Source organism: Phocoena sinus, chromosome 11 (assembly GCF_008692025.1).
Source record: "Phocoena sinus isolate mPhoSin1 chromosome 11, mPhoSin1.pri, whole genome shotgun sequence".
NCBI lineage: Eukaryota > Metazoa > Chordata > Mammalia > Artiodactyla > Phocoenidae > Phocoena > Phocoena sinus.
In genome coordinates, this window is record NC_045773.1 from 38,936,712 (window position 1) to 38,957,231 (window position 20,520).

The 20,520-nt window shown below is 41.9% G+C and overlaps 1 protein-coding gene and 1 pseudogene across 6 annotated transcripts in view; one reads left to right on the forward strand and one right to left on the reverse strand.

Moving 5' to 3' along the window:
- RHOA (ras homolog family member A) overlaps positions 1-20,520 on the forward strand; it is a 52,554-nt gene that overhangs the window by 24,904 nt on the left and 7,130 nt on the right. For 4 of the 6 annotated variants that reach the window (XM_032650234.1, XM_032650230.1, XM_032650233.1 and 1 more), the window contains 2 exons: positions 16,183-16,340; positions 20,280-20,400. In XM_032650234.1, the coding sequence (XP_032506125.1) occupies positions 16,185-16,340; positions 20,280-20,400 (277 nt within the window). In that variant the 5' untranslated portion in view covers positions 16,183-16,184. Of the gene's footprint in view, positions 1-14,002; positions 14,088-16,182; positions 16,341-20,279; positions 20,401-20,520 lie in introns of all 6 variants that reach the window. The other 2 variants (XM_032650231.1, XM_032650236.1) reach the window with 2 other exon arrangements.
- Positions 14,133-14,761, reverse strand: LOC116762805 (annotated as a pseudogene).

The window sequence follows — 20,520 nt, forward strand, 5'->3', positions numbered from 1 at the left end:
GGTGATGACTCTGAATTATTTCTCCTTAAGTGAGTTTTCCATATATTTGATCAAAAGTCCTGTGGTTGTAAAAATATATTTCACGTTTTCCCTAGCTTTCTATCCTTTTATGATTTTTTTGTACACATTCTTTTCAGAATGTCATTTACATACCAGGGGAAGAGAGCTGCCAGATTTGTTGAGTATGTTTGAGTTGCTGTGAAGTCATCGATTTGGTTCTAGTGTGTCTTAAGTCTGTTTACTCTCATGGAGGGGTTCAGATCATCATCTGTCAAGCAAGGGTAGTAGCTTTCTGAGTTTCAGGAAGCTCTGCTACAGTAAGACTTATAAGTGGTGGCCAGCTCTTTTCACACTTCTTTTTACAAGTCTTAATGATTCCCTCTGGTGACTACAGCCTATTTGCACTCTTGCCTGTCTTGCTTACCTGGTTGCACAGTGTGGGGGAGTGGTCTGTCCTTCAGACACTTTTCAACTGTTAGAGTGGCTGCTTCCTGCACTTGGGTAGGTACACTACAATGATGCATTAACATTCAGTTCTCTCCATTTCACACAGCAGTCTGGTGATTTCCTCATGTTTGTGTAATCATGATGTTGGCTCACATTTGTCTGAATAGCTTCCTGAAGGCTTTCTGGAGCTGTTTAGCACCTAGAGTTTAGTGTACAACATTCTAGAGTCTTCCTAGATTAAATTGGATTGGAAATTAAAAATAACTCACTGAACCAAAAGCAAATATTGTAAGGCACTAATAATTGACTTAATTCTCTGTATTTTTAATCCTTTAGTCTTTAGTTTTCAATTAATGAAATAGTCCTATTGAGGTGACTATCTAGAACACTTCAGTGGTTCTCAAAGTGGTCCCTAGATTAGTGGTGTTAACATCCCATGAGAACTTGATAGAAATGCAGATTCTCAGCCCCTACCACAGAACTACTGAATCAGAACTTCTAGGGGTGGGTGCATTAATCTGGGCTTAAACAAGCCCTCTCTCCAGGTGATTCTGATGCATGTTAAACTTTGAGGACCTCTTAATCAGTGTATGCACTAAAGGAGTAAAATGAAGCACCCACCACCTACCAGGTACCCCAGAATAATTTTCAGTGAGTCTTAAAATTTCTCTGAAATCTGTTTATCTGCTTCTTAGTGATTGATAGTCTAACCTACTCTGTTACTCTTTTGGCTTCTGTTAAAAATCTCAATCTACATCTTAGTATGTTTCATAGGTATCTTAGTTCCCCAGTAGGATTGAATTTCTTAGTTCAAGGTAATCCTTTTTCACAAAAGCAGCTTTCCAAAATGGCCAGTAAACACAGGAAAAGGTGTTCAACACCACTAGTCATCAGAGACATGCAAATTAAAGCCATAATGAGATATCACTACACACCCACCAACTTGACTAAAATTTAAAAAGTATCATTGAATGGGAAGCATTTACTGCTTGTGGGAGTATATAACTACTTTGCAAAGCTGTTTAGTAGTATATACTAAAGCAAAACATTCTCTTAGGTATAAGCTCACAAAATTGTTTAGTAAATAAGTATACCAAACATGTGCGAGATTTGTCATAACAGTATTCCTAAAAGGCCCAAATAATCAGTCAAGAGCAGAATACGACACAGCTTTGAAAGTAAACCAAGTGCTATTTGAAGCAATCTGGATGAATTTAACAATCTGAAAGATTGTTAAAATAAAGTAGCCCCAAACAAAGTTCAAGATCAGCAAAGAAATTTAAACCCAGGCAAAACCAATCCACAGTGAAAGAAATCAGACTAGTCCAGGAATGACTTAGGAGGAAGGGGACATGGGACCTTCTGGATTGCTGATGGTGTTGTTTCTTGATCTTGGTGGTAGTTACATGGATGTGCTCACTTCGTGAAATACCTTTAAAAAAATTTTTTTGTTGTTGTTAACCCCAAAAGATTAACTCCTGGGGTATTAATCAGTTCTTTTAACACTTCTTTCCTTGTGCTTTGTATCATGGTTTTCTTTATTGCTTCCCTCTGACATCTTAAGACTTTTGAGATTTAGTCTTTGTTCTCTTTTCTTTGTAAAACCTCCCCCACCTTTTTTTTGTTTGTTTGTTTGTTTTTTACATATGCAGTGTAAGTTGAGAGTGATTGAGGAATAATCAAGGAAGGTTCATCTCTCATGGAGTAATCATCTACTAAGTGTTTATTTGGGTTTTATAGGCTCTGTTAAAATGCAAATGTAGCTGAAAGAGTTGAGCCTATCATTTACACTTTGTATATTATTACTGTACTCTTGGCTTTCCTCACACCTACCTGAGAGCATGACTCAAGGAATTGAAATTTGTATTAGAAGAATTGATTTGGAGAAGAAGGGGCACTTTTAGGAAAGCCAGAATAGGTGCTGGCTTGTTGTTTGCTTTCATTCCATCTAAGAAAATGCCTTTTCCCTTTTGCAAATGGGGTCTCACTTCATTATTAGAAAATAAAATTTTTAGAATTAAGAATAAGGCAGTGGTTTATATTCAGGGTTCAGCATTACTCCATTTGTGTCATCATGAGGAAATGTCCTTACATAGATGATTTGGTAAGGCAAAAGAACTCTGGAATAGCCTAAGTTGTCTGGGTAAACCTAGGTTAAATAAAGTTTTAGCAGAACAGTATAAGAATTTGGGGCAGCTCTCAGAAGCTTACAGATCAGCTCGTAGTGGCTGGAAATAATCATTTTGGAAGACAGCCTCCACCATTAATAATACTGGGACAGACAGGGTTGGGAGAACATAACTTTGAGACTAGATAGGAACGTGAGCCACAAACTAAAGCTCTCTATATCTCAGAACTGCTTTGCCTGTGTTGAGATCAGAGTTCTTTGGCTTTCTGTGAGGGCTTGAGCAGAATGCATCTGCCAGAGATCGTACTGGGCATCACTTCAGATCTGCTGCTACCATATCTGGGCTCTCTTTGGGAGCTTGAAAAATTCTAGCTTGTGGCTTGAGTAAGCTGATTATCTTGCTGGTACTTTGATGACTGCCTAAGGAATTTTTTAGAAAAAAAGTTGGAATGCTAGATCCTGGGCTAGATGTCCTTTGCAGTAAGACCTTATGCTACTTTATTTTGGGAGAACTCATATAGATTGTGTCCTGAAATGAATTTCAAGAAAGCCTTTTTTCTGCTTAAAGGCTACCAATAATATTAAATGATTGTTGCCAAATTAGTCTCCCAGTACCCTTCAACAGCTCTTGGCTTGTGTAGATGGAGATGGTTTAAGTTGCATGTTTTCTCTTTATAAGTAGATTCTTCCAGAGACCTTAACCTGGGCCAAGTATAGGTCTCACCTCTTTAGAGCAATGTAAATCACTCTGTAAGACACATGGAGGTGAAGCTCCTTAGTTAGACTTGGGTCCCTAATGTTTTGAGGTTAAAGATACAATAACAGAATTTTGTTAGGTGAGTAATTTCATTTGAAAGAAATTTGGCTTAGTTACCAAAGCAAGCAGAGTTTGGGTTAAATAAAGTTTCAAATTTTATATCTGAATCAAGTCAACTTTTAATTTTGTGAATCTGTCATTTAAGACCCAAAGAGCTCTGCTTTTTTTTTTTTTTTTTTTTTTTTTTTTTTGTGGTACGCGGGCCTCTCACTGTTGTGGCCTCTCACGTTGCGGAGCACAGGCTCCGGACGCGCAGGCTCAGCGACCATGGCTCACGGGCCCAGCCGCTCCGCGGCATGTGGGATCTTCCCGGACCGGGGCACGAACCCGTGTCCCCTGCATCGGCAGGCGGACTCCCAACCACTGCGCCACCAGGGAAGCCCCAGAGCTCTGCTTTTATTGCTTTATAATCCCCAGGTTCCCACAGCCCCCTCCTGGAGTTCAATTAATTTGCTAGAGTGACTCACAGAACTCAGGAAAATATTTAACTTTCTAGATTACCGGTTTCTTATAAAAGAAACAGCCAGATGCATAGGGCAAGGTATGTGGGAAGGAGCACAGAGAGCTCTTCGGGTGTGTCACTCTCACAACACCAACCTGGAAGCTCTCTGAACCCTTTTGGGTTTGGGAGGGGCTTCATTATGCAGGTATGATTGATTAAATCACCAGCCAATGGCGATTAATTCAACCTCCAGCCCCTCTTTCCTGTTTGGGGGTGGGGGGTAGACTGAAAGTTCCAACCCTCTTATCACATGGTTGGTTCCCCTGGCAACCAGTCCCCATCCTTGGGGATTTTCCAAAAGTCACCTCATTAACTTAAACTCACGTATGGTTGAAAAGAGCTTGTTATGAATAACAAGACACTCTTCACCCTGATTACACTGGAGCTATTTGAGGCCAAAAGACCAAATATTATAACAATAACTCTCCATTGCACATGTCGCTTAGGAAATTACTAAGGTTTTAGGAGCTGTGTGCCAGGAGCTGGGATGAAGACCAAATAAGAAATATATGTATATTTCTTATTATAAATATATATCATAATATCACAGTTATACACAAAAATAGTTAAAATGGCAAATTTTGTTATATATTATCACAACTTCTAAAAATAATGCAGTATGCCAAAAACCATTGAATTGTATACCTCTTTTCCCAGCTTTATTGAGATATAATTGACATATAGTATTGTGTAAGTATGTACAAAGTGTTAGATACACTTATATTGCAAAGTGATTACCACCAAAGCATCACGTCACAAAATTACCATTTCTTTTTTTTGTGATGAGAACATTTAAGATTTACTTCCTTAGCAACTTTCAAGTATATGATACAGTATCATTAACTATAATCATTATGCTTTACTGAGATCCCCAGAATTGTATACTTTAAATGGATAAATTGTATAGTATGTAAATTATATTTCTTTTTTAAAAAATATTTATTTATTTATTTGGCTGCATCGGGTCTTTAGTTGTGGCATGTGGGATCTTCTGTTGTGGTGTGTGGGCTCTAGAGCACACAGGCTTAGTTGCCCCGCAGCATGTGGGATCTTAGTTCCCCAACCAGGGCTCGAACCCACATCCCCTACATGGGAAGGCAGATTCTTTTTAAAATTAATTTATTTATTTAAAAAAATTTGGGGGGACTTCCCTGGTGGCATGGTGGTTGAGAGTCTGCCTGCCGATGCAGGGGACACGGGTTTGTGCCCCGGTCCGGGAAGATCCCACATGCCACGGAGCGGCTGGGCCCGTGGGCCATGGCCGCTGAGCCTGCGCGTCCGGAGCCTGTGCTCCGCAACGGGAGAGGCCACAACACTGAGAGGCCCGCATACCGCAAAAAAAAAAAAAAAAAAATTGGCTGCGTTGGGCCTTCATTGCTGTGCATGGGCTTTGTCTAGTTGCTGCGAGCTGGGGCTACTCTTCGTTGCGGTACATCGGCTTCTCGTTGTGGTAGCTTCTCTTGTTGCAGAGCACAGGCTCTAGGTGCGCGGGCTTCAGTAGCTGTGGCTCATGGGCTCAGTAGTTGTGGCACACGGGCTTAGTTGCTCCACAGCATGTGGGATCTTCGGGACCAGGGCTCGAACCTGTGTCCCCTGCATTCGCAGGTGGATTCTTAACCACTGGGCCACCAGGGAAGTCCTATGAATTATACTTCAATTGAAATATTTTTTAAGAAAGCTTCTATATGTGTGTGTATACATCCACTGTATAATATATAACACGCTGTAGAATAATGTTTTTCCGTATGTGTCATGTTCCCCTATCCCCTTTCCCCCTGACCAATTGGACATCACATGCTTTTCATTGTGTGTCAGTTGGCACAGGGCTTCCATGACATGTTTGCTTAGTAGACCTGGCGTATTTTATCTGTTTACTGGCAGAAATTTAGGCTAATGGAGTTTGGTTGATTTGTAGGGCTCTTTGGCAATGAGTAAATCCTTTGTTGTCTATCCCAATTGCACAAGTTACATATCAGCATCCTCTCTAAAATTGGAAGTTTTAGAACTGTGTACCTTATATGCTAGAACAGTTTTTCAGTTTGAAAATATATTTTAATGACATACTGGTCTTATACTCAGTAAAATATAGTAACTCTAAGCTTCTTTTCTCATTAGTAAAATGAATGATAATTAAACCTGCCTTTGGAGGAGTTCAGGATCAAATCAGTTCCTATCAAATGTGTAACAGGTACATTGTGATATACCAGTGTAAGTTGTCATGGTGGCTGATCAAGGTCCACGCAGTTTAAGATCTGTTGTAGTATAGCATATTTTGAAACTTATGACACCATTTGTATCGTTAACGAGAGAACCAGAGAATGATTAGCATAGTGTGTTTTTTGAAGTTGTATGTCAGGTAATAGGGTGAGGCAGAAATAGAGTTGAGAGCCACAAGTAGCCTGTGATTAGCAGTAGGCATCACTATCAGATGTGGCAGTGAAGTGTATCAGTAGTGGTTGTCCTCCAAAAACCCGAGCCTCTGATGGGGCCGGTGAGGTATATGCCTCGGAAAGTGCTTCATCATCAATGCCAGCAGAAGAATCACCCTTGAAAGGGGCATTGCTCCAAGTACTTGTGACTATGTCCACCAGGATTTGCACATCATAAAAAAGTTGTTCTTGCCTTCTTCCCTCCCCTCTGTCCTCAGTGCTGTTCAGGGAGGATGTTTGTGTCCAGACAGCCCTTATTTCCTCTTATGGAAGGAAGGTGGTGGTTTCCAGAAGGGTGACCTCTTGCCATTCACTCCCAGCACTGCTTCTTAGCAGCAGAGCCAGTCCTGTACTGAGTTCCAACCTTTGATAAGTTTTGAGTCTTTGAACAAATAAAACAAAAGTTCCTGCTTTCTAATAGAAACCTTTAAATAGCGATTAGTAATTCTTTATTGTATTTTGTGCTTTAACCACTAGATCATTGAATGCCAGCCGCAGACAGCCACCCATGTGGCCTTGTTGAGTTCACCCTATTGCTGTAGCTTAAAGCATTCTGGACACAGAGTTAGAAGGTCTTTCTGAGTTTTTTGGTGTGGTTGTCAGTTAACTTTGTGAATGAGACTATACCAGGAAGACTGTGGGGCTTTCATGTTGCCTGTAGAGTAGTAACTGACATCAGAGCAAGGCAACAGGGGAGTTCCCTGGCAGTCCAGTGGTTAGGACTTAGCGCTGTCACTGCCAGAGCCCCGGGTTCAATCCCTGGTCGGGGAACTAAGATCCTGCAAGCTGTGCGGCGCGGCCAAAAAACCCCAAAAGTAAAGAAACAGGGGCAAGGTAGGCTCCATCCACATCTAAGTCAGGGCACCTTAATTTGTCATTGTTGTGATTGATTTTGAGAGGTTGCAACAGCCACTGATAATGCCATTGTTCCCATCCTGGGAATTTTCTTGGCCTTGAAAATCAGGGGGCAGGGCTGGGCCCAGTATACTTGGCACACTGTCCACCTGTGAAGAGTAGTCACTAAGAGCATGTATCTTTGCTGTGATGCTCCCTGGCTTTCTAACAGCATTTTACAGGGATGTTTTCAGATGTGTGAAGGATCCAATTGCAATACAGTGATGGTAGGAAGTATGTACTTAAAATTGGGGACTTTTGAAAGGCAGATAGCAAACATTATATATGGTATATCAGACCAGAGGGGAAGCTGCAATGTTGAGACTCCAGAAACATCCGTGGTAAGTCAGGCAGAAGTAGCTTCAGTTGATATACTTTGGTAGTCTGTTTTTCAAAGGAATGTTATTGAAATTCTCTACTGAGTACAGCACATGTCCAGCTCCAGTTAGTATTACACACTAAGCCTTTTTCAGTATTTTAGTGCTTGACCTGTGGTAGTTTGAGTGGAATTTCAGTTTTCTGAGACTACAGGTTTTTCATCAGTATTTTGGGGAAACATACCCCTTCTTTAGACTTTATTGCTCTGTACCTGGATCCCATTCAGTGTATCCTTGCCACATTAATGCAGCTGGGAATACAGTTCCAAGGGATAGGCCAAGCCGGAAGCATAGTCCCTGTCCTGGAGGAACTTAAACCTCAGGAATGGATATGAGTCAAGCACAGAGAAATAAACTGCCACATCTCTCACATAGGGTAGGATGCCTGGTAAAAGTGGTTGAACTGATATGTATAAGAACCAAGAGCAGTCCAAAGCCCCAGTTTTAAGCAGCATCTCAGTTTTGGGAGTGGAAGCCGTAGGACCAGAAGTAGGCTTTGAAACAGAAGGTGGTAGTTGAGATGGACAGGTGAGTTGTTCTTTTCTGGGGAAAGGGAAACATTTTTCAAAGAAGGCATTGCTTTGAGCTGAGGTGGAGGAATTTTACAAGGCCAGTTAACAGAACCAGGTGTATAAGGAATGGATAGAAGTTGTGAAGATAAAATAGGTTTTGCTGTTAGAATTTCAGAGGGTCGTAGAGGTTAAAGCTGATGTGTCTTGACCTGATTGTGGCATTGACCTTCTAAAGGCCTTTGAGCAAAGACTGATGGACTGAAGCCCAGGCATAGGAATGGAGGATTTGGCTGCAACAGGCAAGATAGAAGGGAAGTGAGGAAACCAGTTGGATTTTTGCTTTTTCTCCAGGTAGGGAGTACTGAGGACTTGAACTGAAAACGATGACTGTAGGAATGCAAGGGGAAGTGTTAGTGGTGGAAGTGAGACCCGTGAAGGGGTAGAATTCTCCAGAACTTGACAATAGTCATACTGTGAAGAACAAAGGAAGTAAAAGAGTCTTTTAACCTCAGGGTTTCTACAGTGAGTTGAGTGTGTTAGGAGTGTAATTTTGTTTTTGTCACCAAGATTGGGGGAACTGGGAAGAGACTTGACAGAAGTTGGGATGATGTCTTGGAGATGTTGAATTTGATATGCAAGCAGAGCACAGAGGTCAGGTGTGTCTGGAGTTTGAGAACAGGGACTGGGTCAGAGATAGAGATTTGAGAATCATGTGCATAAAAGTAGTATTTGAAGAACTGAAACCCCCAGAGATAGGTAGAGTATTAGGAGAGTGAGGGAAAAAAACAATCTTGAAGGGAGTCGTTAGGTGTGGAGGCTGTAGCTATGGAGACGGAAGACTTAAGAGATCAGCACATCAGCATATTTTGTCAAGGAGGTCCAAGGATAGGAGGGTATGGTGGTAAAAAAAAATATCAAGGAGAATGAGGACTGGATTTTGTGAAGGTAGGTCATTAGTGACTTTTGAGAAAGTTTCAGTAGAAATTTGGGCAGAATGCAGATGGGAAGAATTTAAGCAAGTGAGTAGGTATGAAGCAAGCAGAAATTTGTACCTTTTCTTTGAAACAGATCAGAGAGAGGAAGGTTACTAGAGGAAAGCACGGATGTGGAGATTTCTTGTTTTGGAATAGGGCACCCTGCACTTTATTGTAGACTGAAAGAAGGAGCCAGTAGACAGGAGAGATGAAAGTGATGTGGGATACCACAAGTGGCAATAGTGTATGAATTGAAAGATGCTAGAGGACCTAAGGTTAGGCCTGGGCAGGAGAGAGACCCTAGTAGTAGTAACTGCTCTTCACTGAGTGCCTTTCATAATGCCAGACCTTGTAAGAGATGGCAGAGATTCCACATACCTCCTCTAAAGGGGTGCTGCACTGGAGGGCTGTGGTGTGGGCTCCTGAGAGTCGCTGAGCTCTCTGCTCTTGTGACTGCTGAGTACCAAGTGTGGGATTACATGGGACACTGCATGTAGCCTCTCAGTTGCTTTTCTTAGACACCCATTTCTATTTACATATGGATGGGAAATATATTGCAATATTGGTTGTCTTGTTTTCTTTGTTAACAGTAACTGCTTAATGTAATTTGCTGATATTTGGTTCACAGCCAGAACACATTGTTTTTTGAGATCTGAGGAAAGGCTGGTTTTGTGATGCAGAGAACATAAACTCCGAGTGGGTACTTTCTGTGCCCTTTTAGCACCATGAGAGAGCTCCTTTCGACTTGAGTGAGGGTAGCACAGTAACTTATGCTGAAGGTTTTGAACTGAGGAAAAATATAAAGAACTTATAAAAGAAATATACAGTCACTTGCATACTATTGCAGGTGACTTAAATAGATATAATTGACTGTTACTGGAAAAATAAACCTCTACTCAAAGCTCTTAAGAATTATATCTGAAACAATTCAGACTCTAGAAATAGAAAATGATACATCTGGCAGGTAGACTGCAGAGAGCTCAGTGTGATTTCCTTTCTCAAGCTGGCAAGCCATGTACTTTAAAATATATTGGATTATAACAAAGTGGAAAGGAAAGATACTAGAGTAAAAAAATTCCTGGGTCATTTCAGGAAAAATTAGTGAGTTTCATTTTCTGATGTTTGTACTTTTCACATCTGATCAACAACTCTGGTTGTATTGCCAGACTCCTAGCATCCCAGAAATTACCTTGTAATTGTAGGCTTTCGTTTTCATTTTATCCCATAATCACTTGTGATTTCTGTCTTTGTCATCAGTAGAAGCTGAATGGTTTTATACTTTTCCTGGGCAAAATGTTCCCCAGGGAAAATTTTCAAGAGCCTTTTTGGTTGCTCCCTGGTGTTTTGTTTTTTTTTTTTTTTTTTGCGGTACGCGGGCCTCTGACTGTTGTGGCCTCTCCCATTGCGGAGCACAGGCTCTGGATGCGCAGGCTTAGCGGCCATGGCTCACGGGCCTAGAAGCTCCGCGGCATGTGGGATCTTCCCAGACCGAGGCACGAACCCGTGTCCCCTGCATTGGCAGGCAGACTCTCAACCCACTGCACTACCAGGGAAGCCCGCTCCCTGGCATTTTCACTTTGTGTGTCCTTAAGGACACACTTTGTGTGTCCTTAACCACATTAGATTTAGAGGAATTATTTCTTGAGAATTGAGTGCTTTCTAGGAAGGATGCTATTCAAAGATAGCAGCCTTTTTTTGAACCAGGGAAGTTCCTGATGCATTTTGTTTGCATCCTGGAAAGTCCTGGTTCCTTGACTTTGGGCATAAACCAGTACCAAGTTAGGCCTGAGATGGGTAAAGTATATAAAGTCTTGGCATGAATTTGAGAGCATGAGAAAAAGTAGAAAATGGTTTGTGAATCCTTTCAAGATGTTAGCAGTCAGACTGAATATAGAGGAAGGACTTTTAAAGAGGTAAATTCATGGGCTTCCCTGGTGGCACAGTGGTTGAGAGTCTGCCTGCCGATGCAGGGGACGTGGGTTCGTGCCCCAGTCCGGGAGGATCCCACGTGCCGCGGAGCGGCTGGGCCCGTGAGCCATGGCCGCTGAGCCTGCGTGTCCGGAGCCTGTGCTCCGCAACGGGAGAGGCCACAACAGTGCGAGGCCCGCGTACCGCAAAAAAAAAATTTAGTTTCTAAAGTTTCCTTCATGTACCCCAATGGATTGTCTCATCCACTCCAGTTTGAGAAACATTCCCTTCAGACAACATGATTTTGTCAGTGAGTATGTATTGTTGAGAATTAGTTTGACTATAGGTAATGGGGACCTGAAAAATACTACCTTAAACAAGACAGTTATTTTTCCTTCACATAAAAGAAGTGTGGAAGTAGGCAGTTGGGCTGAGATGGTGGCTCTCAAGATATCTGGGACCTAGGCTCCTTCTACCCTTTATTCCTCCAACTCTAGGGTGTGGCACTCATCTTCATATTCTAGGATGACTTTTTCTAAACAGCCTGAACCCCAGATTTAAGCAGCAGGAAGGAGGAAGAGGGTGAGAAGGGCATGAGACTTCAACTTTAAGGAAGACTTCCTGGAAGTCCCACAAAATACTGATTACATCTCAGGGGCTAGAACTACAAAGTGAAGTACATGGCCATACCTAATATAAGGGAAGCTAAGAAATATAGTCTTTTAGCTGGGCAACAAAGTGCACAACTAAAAATTGGAGTGCTGTTCTAAGAGGTAATAGTGAGAATTGGGGTTGACCACTAGTCTGTGCCAAATGGAGGGAGTCTTTATGCTTTTCTTTTCTTTTCTTTTTTATTAACAGCTTTATTAAATATCCACATACCTTACAATTCACCCATTTAAAGTGTACAGTTCATTTGTATATAGAATATTCATAGAGTTGTGCAATCATCTGAGAATGATTTTGGAAAAATTTCATCACCCTATAAAGAAACCCCTCTATTCCCTTGGTAGTCATTCCCTATTCCTCCAACTCCCTTCCCCTGGCAATCACCAGTCTACTTTCTATCTCTGCATTTGCCCATTCTGGACATTTCAGATAAATGGAACTACACAGTATGTGGTTCTTTTTAGCTAGCTTCTTTCACAAATTGTAATGTTTTTAACGTTCATCCATGTTGTAGCATGTACTAGTATTCCCCACACACACACTTTATTGCTGAATAATATTACATTGTGTAGATAAATCACATTTTATCCATTCATCAGTTGTTAGACATTTGGTTTGTTTCTGCTTTTTGATGATGATGAATAATGCTGCTGTGAACATTCATGTAAAGTTTTTGTGTGGACACGTTTCCATTTCTCTTAGAGTAGAATTGCTGGGTCATAGATCTAGTCGGATCCTTTGCCCATTTTTAAAAATTAATTAATTTATTTATTTCTGCGTTGGGTCTTTGTTGCTGCGTGCAGGCTTTATCTAGTTGCATCAAGCTGCTCTTCGTTGTGGTGCGTGGGCTTCTTGTTGCAGTGGCTTCTCTTGTTCCAGAGCACGGGCTCTAGGCACGCGGGTTTCAGTAGTTGTGACGTGCGGGCTTAGTTGCTCTGAGGCACGTGGAATCTTCCTGGACCAGGGCTTGAACCCGTGTACCCTGCATTGGCAGGCGGATTCTTAACCAGTGTGCCACCAGGAAAGTCCCCTTTGCCCATTTTTAAATTGGATTATTTGTCTAGCTATTATTGAGTTGTAGGAGTTCTTTATATATTCTGGGTCTAAATCAACCTTGACTGCAATGAGAGACTCTGAGCCAGACTACCAACCTAAGCTGCTTTTTTTGTTGTTCAGTTGTAAGAGTTTTTTATGTATTCTAGATACAAGTCCCTTATCAGATATGTTATTTGCAAACATTGCTCCTATTCTGTGGGTTGTCTTCTCATTTTCTTGATGCTATCTCTTTAACCACAAAAGTTTAAAAAATTTTATGAAGTCCAGTTTATCTTTTTTCTTTGGTTCCTGGTGATAGATATATTTGTGAATATACTATCCACAGTATATTGTGATAAATATATTATTCACAATAACCAAAAGGTGGAAGCAACCCAAGTGTCAGCAGATGAATGAATAAATAAGATGTGGTATATACATATTGATACAATGGAATATTATTCAGTCTTAAAGGAAATTCTGACACATGCTACAAAGTGAAGAAACCTCGAAGACATTATGTTTAGTGAAATAAGCCAGTCACAAAAGGACAAATGCTGTATGATTCCACTTACAAGAGGTAGCTATAGTAGTAAAATTCATAGAGGCAGAAAGTAGAATGGTGGTTGCCAGAGGGGAGGTAGGGGAAATGGGGAGTTATTGTTTAATGAATATAGAACTTAGGTTTTGGAAGGTGAAAAAAGGTCTGGAAATGGATGGTGGTGATGGTTGCACAATAGTGTTGAATGTGAGTAATGCCACCAAAGTTATTACTTAAGATTTGTTTAAGTGGTAGATTTTATGTATATTTTACTGCGTTTTTTTTCTTTCTTTTTTTTCTCTGCGTTGGGTCTTGCTGCACGCGGGCTTTCTCTGGTTGAGGTGAGCGGGGACTACTGTTCGTTGCGGTGCGTGGGCTTCTCATTGTGGTGGCTTCTCTTTGCTGCAGAGCACAGGTGGGCTCTAGGCGCGTGGGCTGCAGTAGCTGTGGCACACCGGCTCAGTAGTTGTGGCTTGCGGGCTCTAGAGTGCAGGCTCAGTGGTTGTGGCACACAGGCTTACTTGCTCTGCGTTATGTGGGATCTTCCCGGACCAGGGCTTGAACCCTTGTACCCTGCACTGGCAGGCAGGTTCTTAACCACTGCACCACCAGGGAAGCCCTACTACGTTTTTTGTTTTTGGCTGGTTAATTAAAAAATGTCTTTTGTGGTTTTAGCTCTTACATTTGGGTCTGTAATCCATCTTGAGTTAATTTTGTATATGATGTGAGGTAGAGTTCTAATTTCCTTCTTTTGTATATATCTATTCAGTTGTCTCAGCACCATTTGTTGAAAAGGCTGTTTTTCCTCTATTGGATTGTCTTGGCATCCTCGTTGAAAATGGTTTGACCCTAAGGTGAGGGATTATTTCTGGATTCTCTGTTGATCTATGCATGTCTTTATTTTTTTTTATTATTATTTTTTTTTACCACAGCACTAAGTTTTATTAGGGATTTCATTAAGGTAAAATCTCTAGGATTAAAGGAGTCAGTTAGGGGGCGCACAAAGCCCACGAAGCCTCCTCAGATCTCATAGTGAAACACTAGCTCAGGTTCTTTGTTGGGATTGCCACCTCGTTCCAGATACAGATTGTTGTAAGGATACTGCTTTGGCCCCACAGGCTGGTAAGTGGGGTAAGTCTCCCTTACCCAAAACATGAACAGCATGAAGGCCACGAAGCTGAAGAGGTGCTTACACATAAGATTGCAAGAAACAGGAGTGGGGAACATGTCCACACGGTTCCTGATATACATGTCTAGGTCCCAGTGCATCGGTTCACCCCAGTTCAGCCACAGGTCTTGGTGGTCCCAGTCATACCATGGGTCCCTCTCCTGCTGTGAGTGGTCAGGGAGCTTCAGGTAATCATACATGTCCGTGCACCCATTGGCACCACGTTTCGGGCTGCCCTTTGCAGCCATCGGACTCCCAGGACCCCCGCCCTGGCTGCTGCCATCTTCACCTTCCTGTTTCATCCCGCATATGCACAAAGACCTATACGTCTGTCTTTATGACAGTGCAACACTGTCTTGATTACTGTACCTTCATAGTAAGTTTTGAAATCAGGAAGTGTAAGTCCTGCAACTTTGCTCTTCATTTTTTTTTTTTTTTTTTTTTTTTTTTATTTTTTTGGTACACGGGCCTCTCACTGTTGTGGCCTCTCCCGTTGCGGAGCACAGGCTCCGGACGCGCAGGCTCAGCGGCCATGGCTCACGGTTCCAGCCGCTCCGCGGCATGTGGGATCCTCCTGGACCGGGGCACGAACCCGCATCCCCTGCATTGGCAGGTGGACTCTCAACCACTGCGCCACCAGGGAAGCCCTGCTCTTCATTTTTATGATTGTTTTGGCCATTCTGGGTCCATTGGATTTCCATGTGCATTTTCTGATCAGTTGTCAATTTCTGCAAAGAAGCCAGCTGGGATTTTGATAGGGATTGTGTTGAATCTGTAGATTAATTTGGAGGATATTGCCATTTAACAATATTGTCTTTTAGTCCATAAACATGAATGTCTTTCCATTTATTTAGATCTTTAGTTTCTCTCAACATTGTTTTTTTAAGTTTTCAAGAGTATGTTTTGTACTTCTTTTGTTAAATTTATTCCTATCTTGTTCTTTTCGATGCTATTGTAAGTGAAATTGTTTTCTTAATTTCATTTTCAGTTTGTTCATTGCTAGGGAATAGAAATACAATTGATTTTTGTATGTTGACCTTGTATCCTGCAACCTTGCTGAATTTATTAGTTCTAATAGTTTTTTAGTGGATTCCTTAGGATTTCCCATATGTAAGATTATGTCATCTGCAAATTAAGATAATTTTACTTCTTTTCCAATCTGGATGTCTTTTATGTTGCCTTTTGCATAATTGCTAGAACCTCCTTAGAAGTGGCAAGAGTGGACTTTCTTGTCTTGTTCCTGATCTTGGGGAAAGCTTTCAATGTGTTCACCATTAAGTATAATGTTAATTATGGGTTTTTTGTTTGTTTGTTTAAAGAATTACGTTGCATTCTTTTTTTTAAAAAATATTTATTTTTGGCTGTGTTGGGTCTTCGTTTCTGTGTGAGGGCTTTCTCTAGTTGGGGCAAGCGGGGGCCACTCTTCATCGCGGTGCGCAGGCCTCTCACTATCGCGGCCTCTCATCGCGGAGCACAGGCCCAGTAGTTGTGGCTTATGGGCCTAGTTGCTCTGCGGCATGTGGGATCCTCCCAGACCAGGGCTGGAACCCGTGTCCCCTGCATTGGCAGGCAGATTCTCAACCACTGTGCCACCAGGGAAGCCCCCTAGTTATGGATTTTTGGTATGACTTTTTGGTGCCAAGTGGAAAGGTATACTAGCATTTTATATTTTGGTGTGCTACTAGAGGCTTGTGCTCCATGGTCAGAAAAGTGTGTGCCATAGACTGAAGCTATTACAGCTTCTTGTGCATTCTAGATAACGCTTTTGTCTTGTGTTTCAGCAATGGCTGCCATCCGGAAGAAACTGGTGATTGTTGGAGATGGAGCCTGTGGCAAGACTTGCTTGCTCATTGTCTTTAGCAAGGACCAGTTCCCAGAGGTGTATGTACCTACAGTGTTTGAGAACTATGTGGCAGATATTGAAGTGGACGGAAAGCAGGTGAGTATACTTTTCATAACAACTGGTACTATTTTGCATGTTAGGCTATTCATAGAGCCTGGAGAGAATTAGGCCTTTTTGTCTCTTCAGTACACTATATAACAATAACAAAAATGTTAGAATGAGAAATCCATTCTCATCCTGCCTTTTAGCTCAATTTTGTTCATTTTTAACTGTTACCATCTAGACTTTGTCCACATTCATATGTATTTCACAGGGGGAAGCCTTAGAATATGTGTTCTTTCCAGCTTTATTTATATTTGAAATTTAGTTTGTTGCCAAATGGTTCATACTAAAATGAACCTCTTTGTATGGATGGACTTTTTTTTCTGTCACAGTATTTCATTAAGTGCTGAAGTTTGAGATTACTAGGTCAACGGGTCCTTATTGATTATGCTTCTAAAGGATTGTACTGATGTATACCACCAGTAGTGTCAAACAACATTGTCACATTTAATTTTTTTCATGTTTTTTTACTTTAACATAAACAGGCTGCTACATTTGGTTCAATTACCTGTCACTGGTGGTGAGGACAGTGTTTCCTCCTGTCTGCCCTGAAAGCCCACCAGCAAGACTGGGGCAAAGCTCTTCTGGAATTAGATTTTTTTTTTTCCTCTTCTGCTCCCTTTTGTTGTCAAAATAATATTTTATCCAGATTCCTATACATCTTTTGAAGAGGAATGAAATTCTCATTGCAAATGGGTTAGCTGAAAAGAAAACTAGAACAAGGGGCTCTTTTCCGACACACTCAGTCCTCTTAAGGCATTCAGTCACATGTCTCATGCTGCTAGCACCTAATTTATTGGCTTCCACAATTCTGTCTCCTTTCTTCCTTCTCATATTCTTGCTTTACCTGTTATCCCTTTCTGTCCCAGTATTACCTAGCCTCATTTTGTGGGACTGTGTAATGGAAAGCACATTAGGCCAGCTGCTTAGAATTCTAGAGTCCCTCATAGGGTATCTTGATACTTCTATGACCATGAGTAAGCTGCCTAATCTTTGAGCTACTTTCATTTGTAAAGTGGTTTAAGCTATTTTACAGTTGACATTGGGGGTCTGTGAAGTGACTGAAGGTATTTGGAAGCACCAAAGCACTTGACAAGTTGGTCTGAACAAGAGCATACTCAGAACCGTCTTTTATAGTTTATCCAGTTGCCGTGTGGACCACAATGATTGCTCTCATGCCATTAGGAACCCCAAGGCACCCTTCTTGTCAAGAATGGATGAAAAAAACACATGAATTCCAGCGTAACAGAACTTTGTCTGGGTCCTACCTTGCAGGTGGCCCATCAGTACTGTGTTGCCAATTCAACTTTCAGTCAGTTCTCTGCATGATGCTTGAATACAGGGTTTCTGTGGGCCTGATAGGAAGATTGGTTTTGTGTAGAGACAGGGCCCAGTTGTGACAAGCTGGGTGAAAATGTGCTGAGATCGTTGGGCCTGCTGTCACATAACAGCCCTCTCATCTAATTTAGATTGATTGGCATGCATACACAGAAAGACCCAGTGGCTTGAGGAAAACAGGATTAGGTTGGTATTTTCATAGCACATTTCTCAAAAGCCTACTTGAATGTATATTGCTGGTTTTATCTTGTCATTCACAGAATGACACCTGTTGGTTGCTATGTGTCTGTGACCATCATTTGGGAGAGTCTTTTCCACCTGTGGCAGTATATATGTTTTGGGGATAGTAATGACTCTTCTTTTGTCTTTGAAACATCATCTGTGCCTTGGTGTCTTGGAATGACCAGGATCTTACCTTTAAGAAATTTAGGGACTTTGGGACTTCCTTGGTGGTCCAGTGGTTAAGACTCCATGCTCCCAGTGCAGGGGGCCCAGCTTTGATCCCTAGTCAGGGAACTAGATCCTGCATGCCACAACTAAAAGATCCTACATGCCACAACTAAAAGATCCCACGTGCCCCAACAAAGATCTTGCACATGGCAACAAAGATTCCATGTGCCACGACTAAGACCCAGCACAGCCAAATAAACAAACAAATGAATAAATAACTTTTTAAGAAATAAAAAGAAATGTAGGGACTTACAAACCTTGAGACCTGGTGCAGCCAAATAAATAAATAAATATTTTTTAAAAAGGAAATTTAGGAACTTTGACTTATAAACCTTGAGGAATGGTCTATGAATATGTTTCTTGCTCTGCCAACCTTGAACGTGCCTGACGCTGGCAAAATAGGGGAGCCCTTCACCCAGGGAGAGAAACCCTGAAAGAAAGGTACTTGATCTGGAAGAGGGTATCACAGTCTAGCTACCTACCTTAGAGCAAGTCGGTAGCCCCAGAGTGGGAGAGGGCACCTCCTGCAAATATTCTCATAAAAATATGCACTAACAGAGCCTAGGGAACCATCCAAAATTCTAGGTGATCATGGTCCAAGAAATAGACCTACCAAAAATACAAAGGCCCATTCTGACATGAGACAGTCCTGACACCCTGAAATCATTTATCAGGAGACAATCAGAGTTGGCTGTTGTGTCTGACTGAATACCCATGAGGTGTGGAGGAGCCAGAGGAGTGGGATTTGGCAGAGAATGAATGCGCTGTACCATCCTGAGATCAGACCAGCTGTGAGGATTGGGCATCAGTATGTCACAGATTCCTATACCAAGCTGATGGTATGTGTGTGTGACAGAGACGCAATGGGACGTGTGGAAGTTGTGAGTGACATATCCTGGGACAGAGGTTCAAGGTGGAAGAGATAATTAGCCATCAACTTTAAGGTAGGAATAATATTGAGAAACTCTGAAATATGGGCTCTGAAAGTGTTAGGAATAGAAGGCTATCCTAGGCACTGGAGGGAGAACTCCTTGAGCCCCAAAGGGCTCCTGAGCAAAGGGTGTCAAAAATCCACTGTGACTGTAAGAAGTGGTGACAGGGCTGACTGCAGTGCTGGACAGTGTGGAAGCAGGGCTATGTCCAGAGCCCAGACATCAGCTTGCCCTCCTACCACTGGAAAGTGAGTAGGTTCCCAGGTGTGAAAGGATTACCCCCCTACCTATGTGATGCTTTCATTCAGCCATTCATACATTTTTTTTGAGCAGTAAAGGCAGAGCCATAGGCCTTTCTTGTCAGCTCAGACCTTGCCTAACACCCAGGATGGTGTCTTTTCTAACCCATCAACTCAAATACAGTCTTGTTTCCACGTTTCCACGGTGGAGCAGAATGATGAGACAAAGTAAGGAAATGGTTGAGTGAGAATGTATTAGGAAAAGTTACTTGTTCTGGTTTTTCCCTCTCTTGCCTTGTATACCTAGTAGCATGTTGTTTACAGTTGATTTCCCCTCTTGTTCATTCACTTTCTTTCCTATGTAGAATGTTATTTGTAATTAAGTACTTATAAGCTACAAAGTTTTTTGTTTGTTTCTTTATTTATTTGGTTGCATTGGGTCTTCGTTGCTGTGCGTGGGCTTTCTCTAGTTGCGTCGAGCGGGCTTCCCGTTGCAGTGACTACTCTCGTTGCAGAGCACGGGCTGTAGGCACACGGGCTTCAGTAGTTGTGGCTCACGGGCTCTAGCGCGCAGGCTCAGTAGTTGCAGCACATGGGCTCAGCTGCTCCACGGCATGTGAGATCTTCCCAGACCAGGGATCGAACCCGTGTCCCCCTGCATTGGCAGGTGGATTCTTAACCACTGCGCCACCAGAGAAGTCCCTACAAAGTTATTTTTAACTTGACATTTTGAATTAGGTACTTTATTCAATTCTAGCATCTGTTTATAAAATTTGCAATTTTGAGAAATTTCAACCTAAAACAATTTAAATACCCCTTCCGACCTTCAGGCTTGATTCTAATAAAAGTGAACACTCCTGTATTTTACTATTTTGGACAGTCTATCATTTGAAGGTACTGTGTTAAGTGTCACTTCTTCTGAAAGTAAATGGTGGGATTAACCTGCACTCTTATGTTTATTTTTCCTATCATAGGTAGAGTTGGCTTTGTGGGACACAGCTGGGCAGGAAGATTATGATCGCTTGAGGCCTCTCTCCTACCCGGATACTGATGTTATACTGATGTGTTTCTCCATTGACAGCCCTGATAGTTTAGGTGAGTAGCCCTGCAGCCTGATGTTTGTCACTGCCTGTGTGCCTGGCCGACCTTTGGTTTCTCAGGTCCTTTCTGGGCATCAAGTGACTGAAAAGCAGACATGAGTTTCAGAGAAAGAAT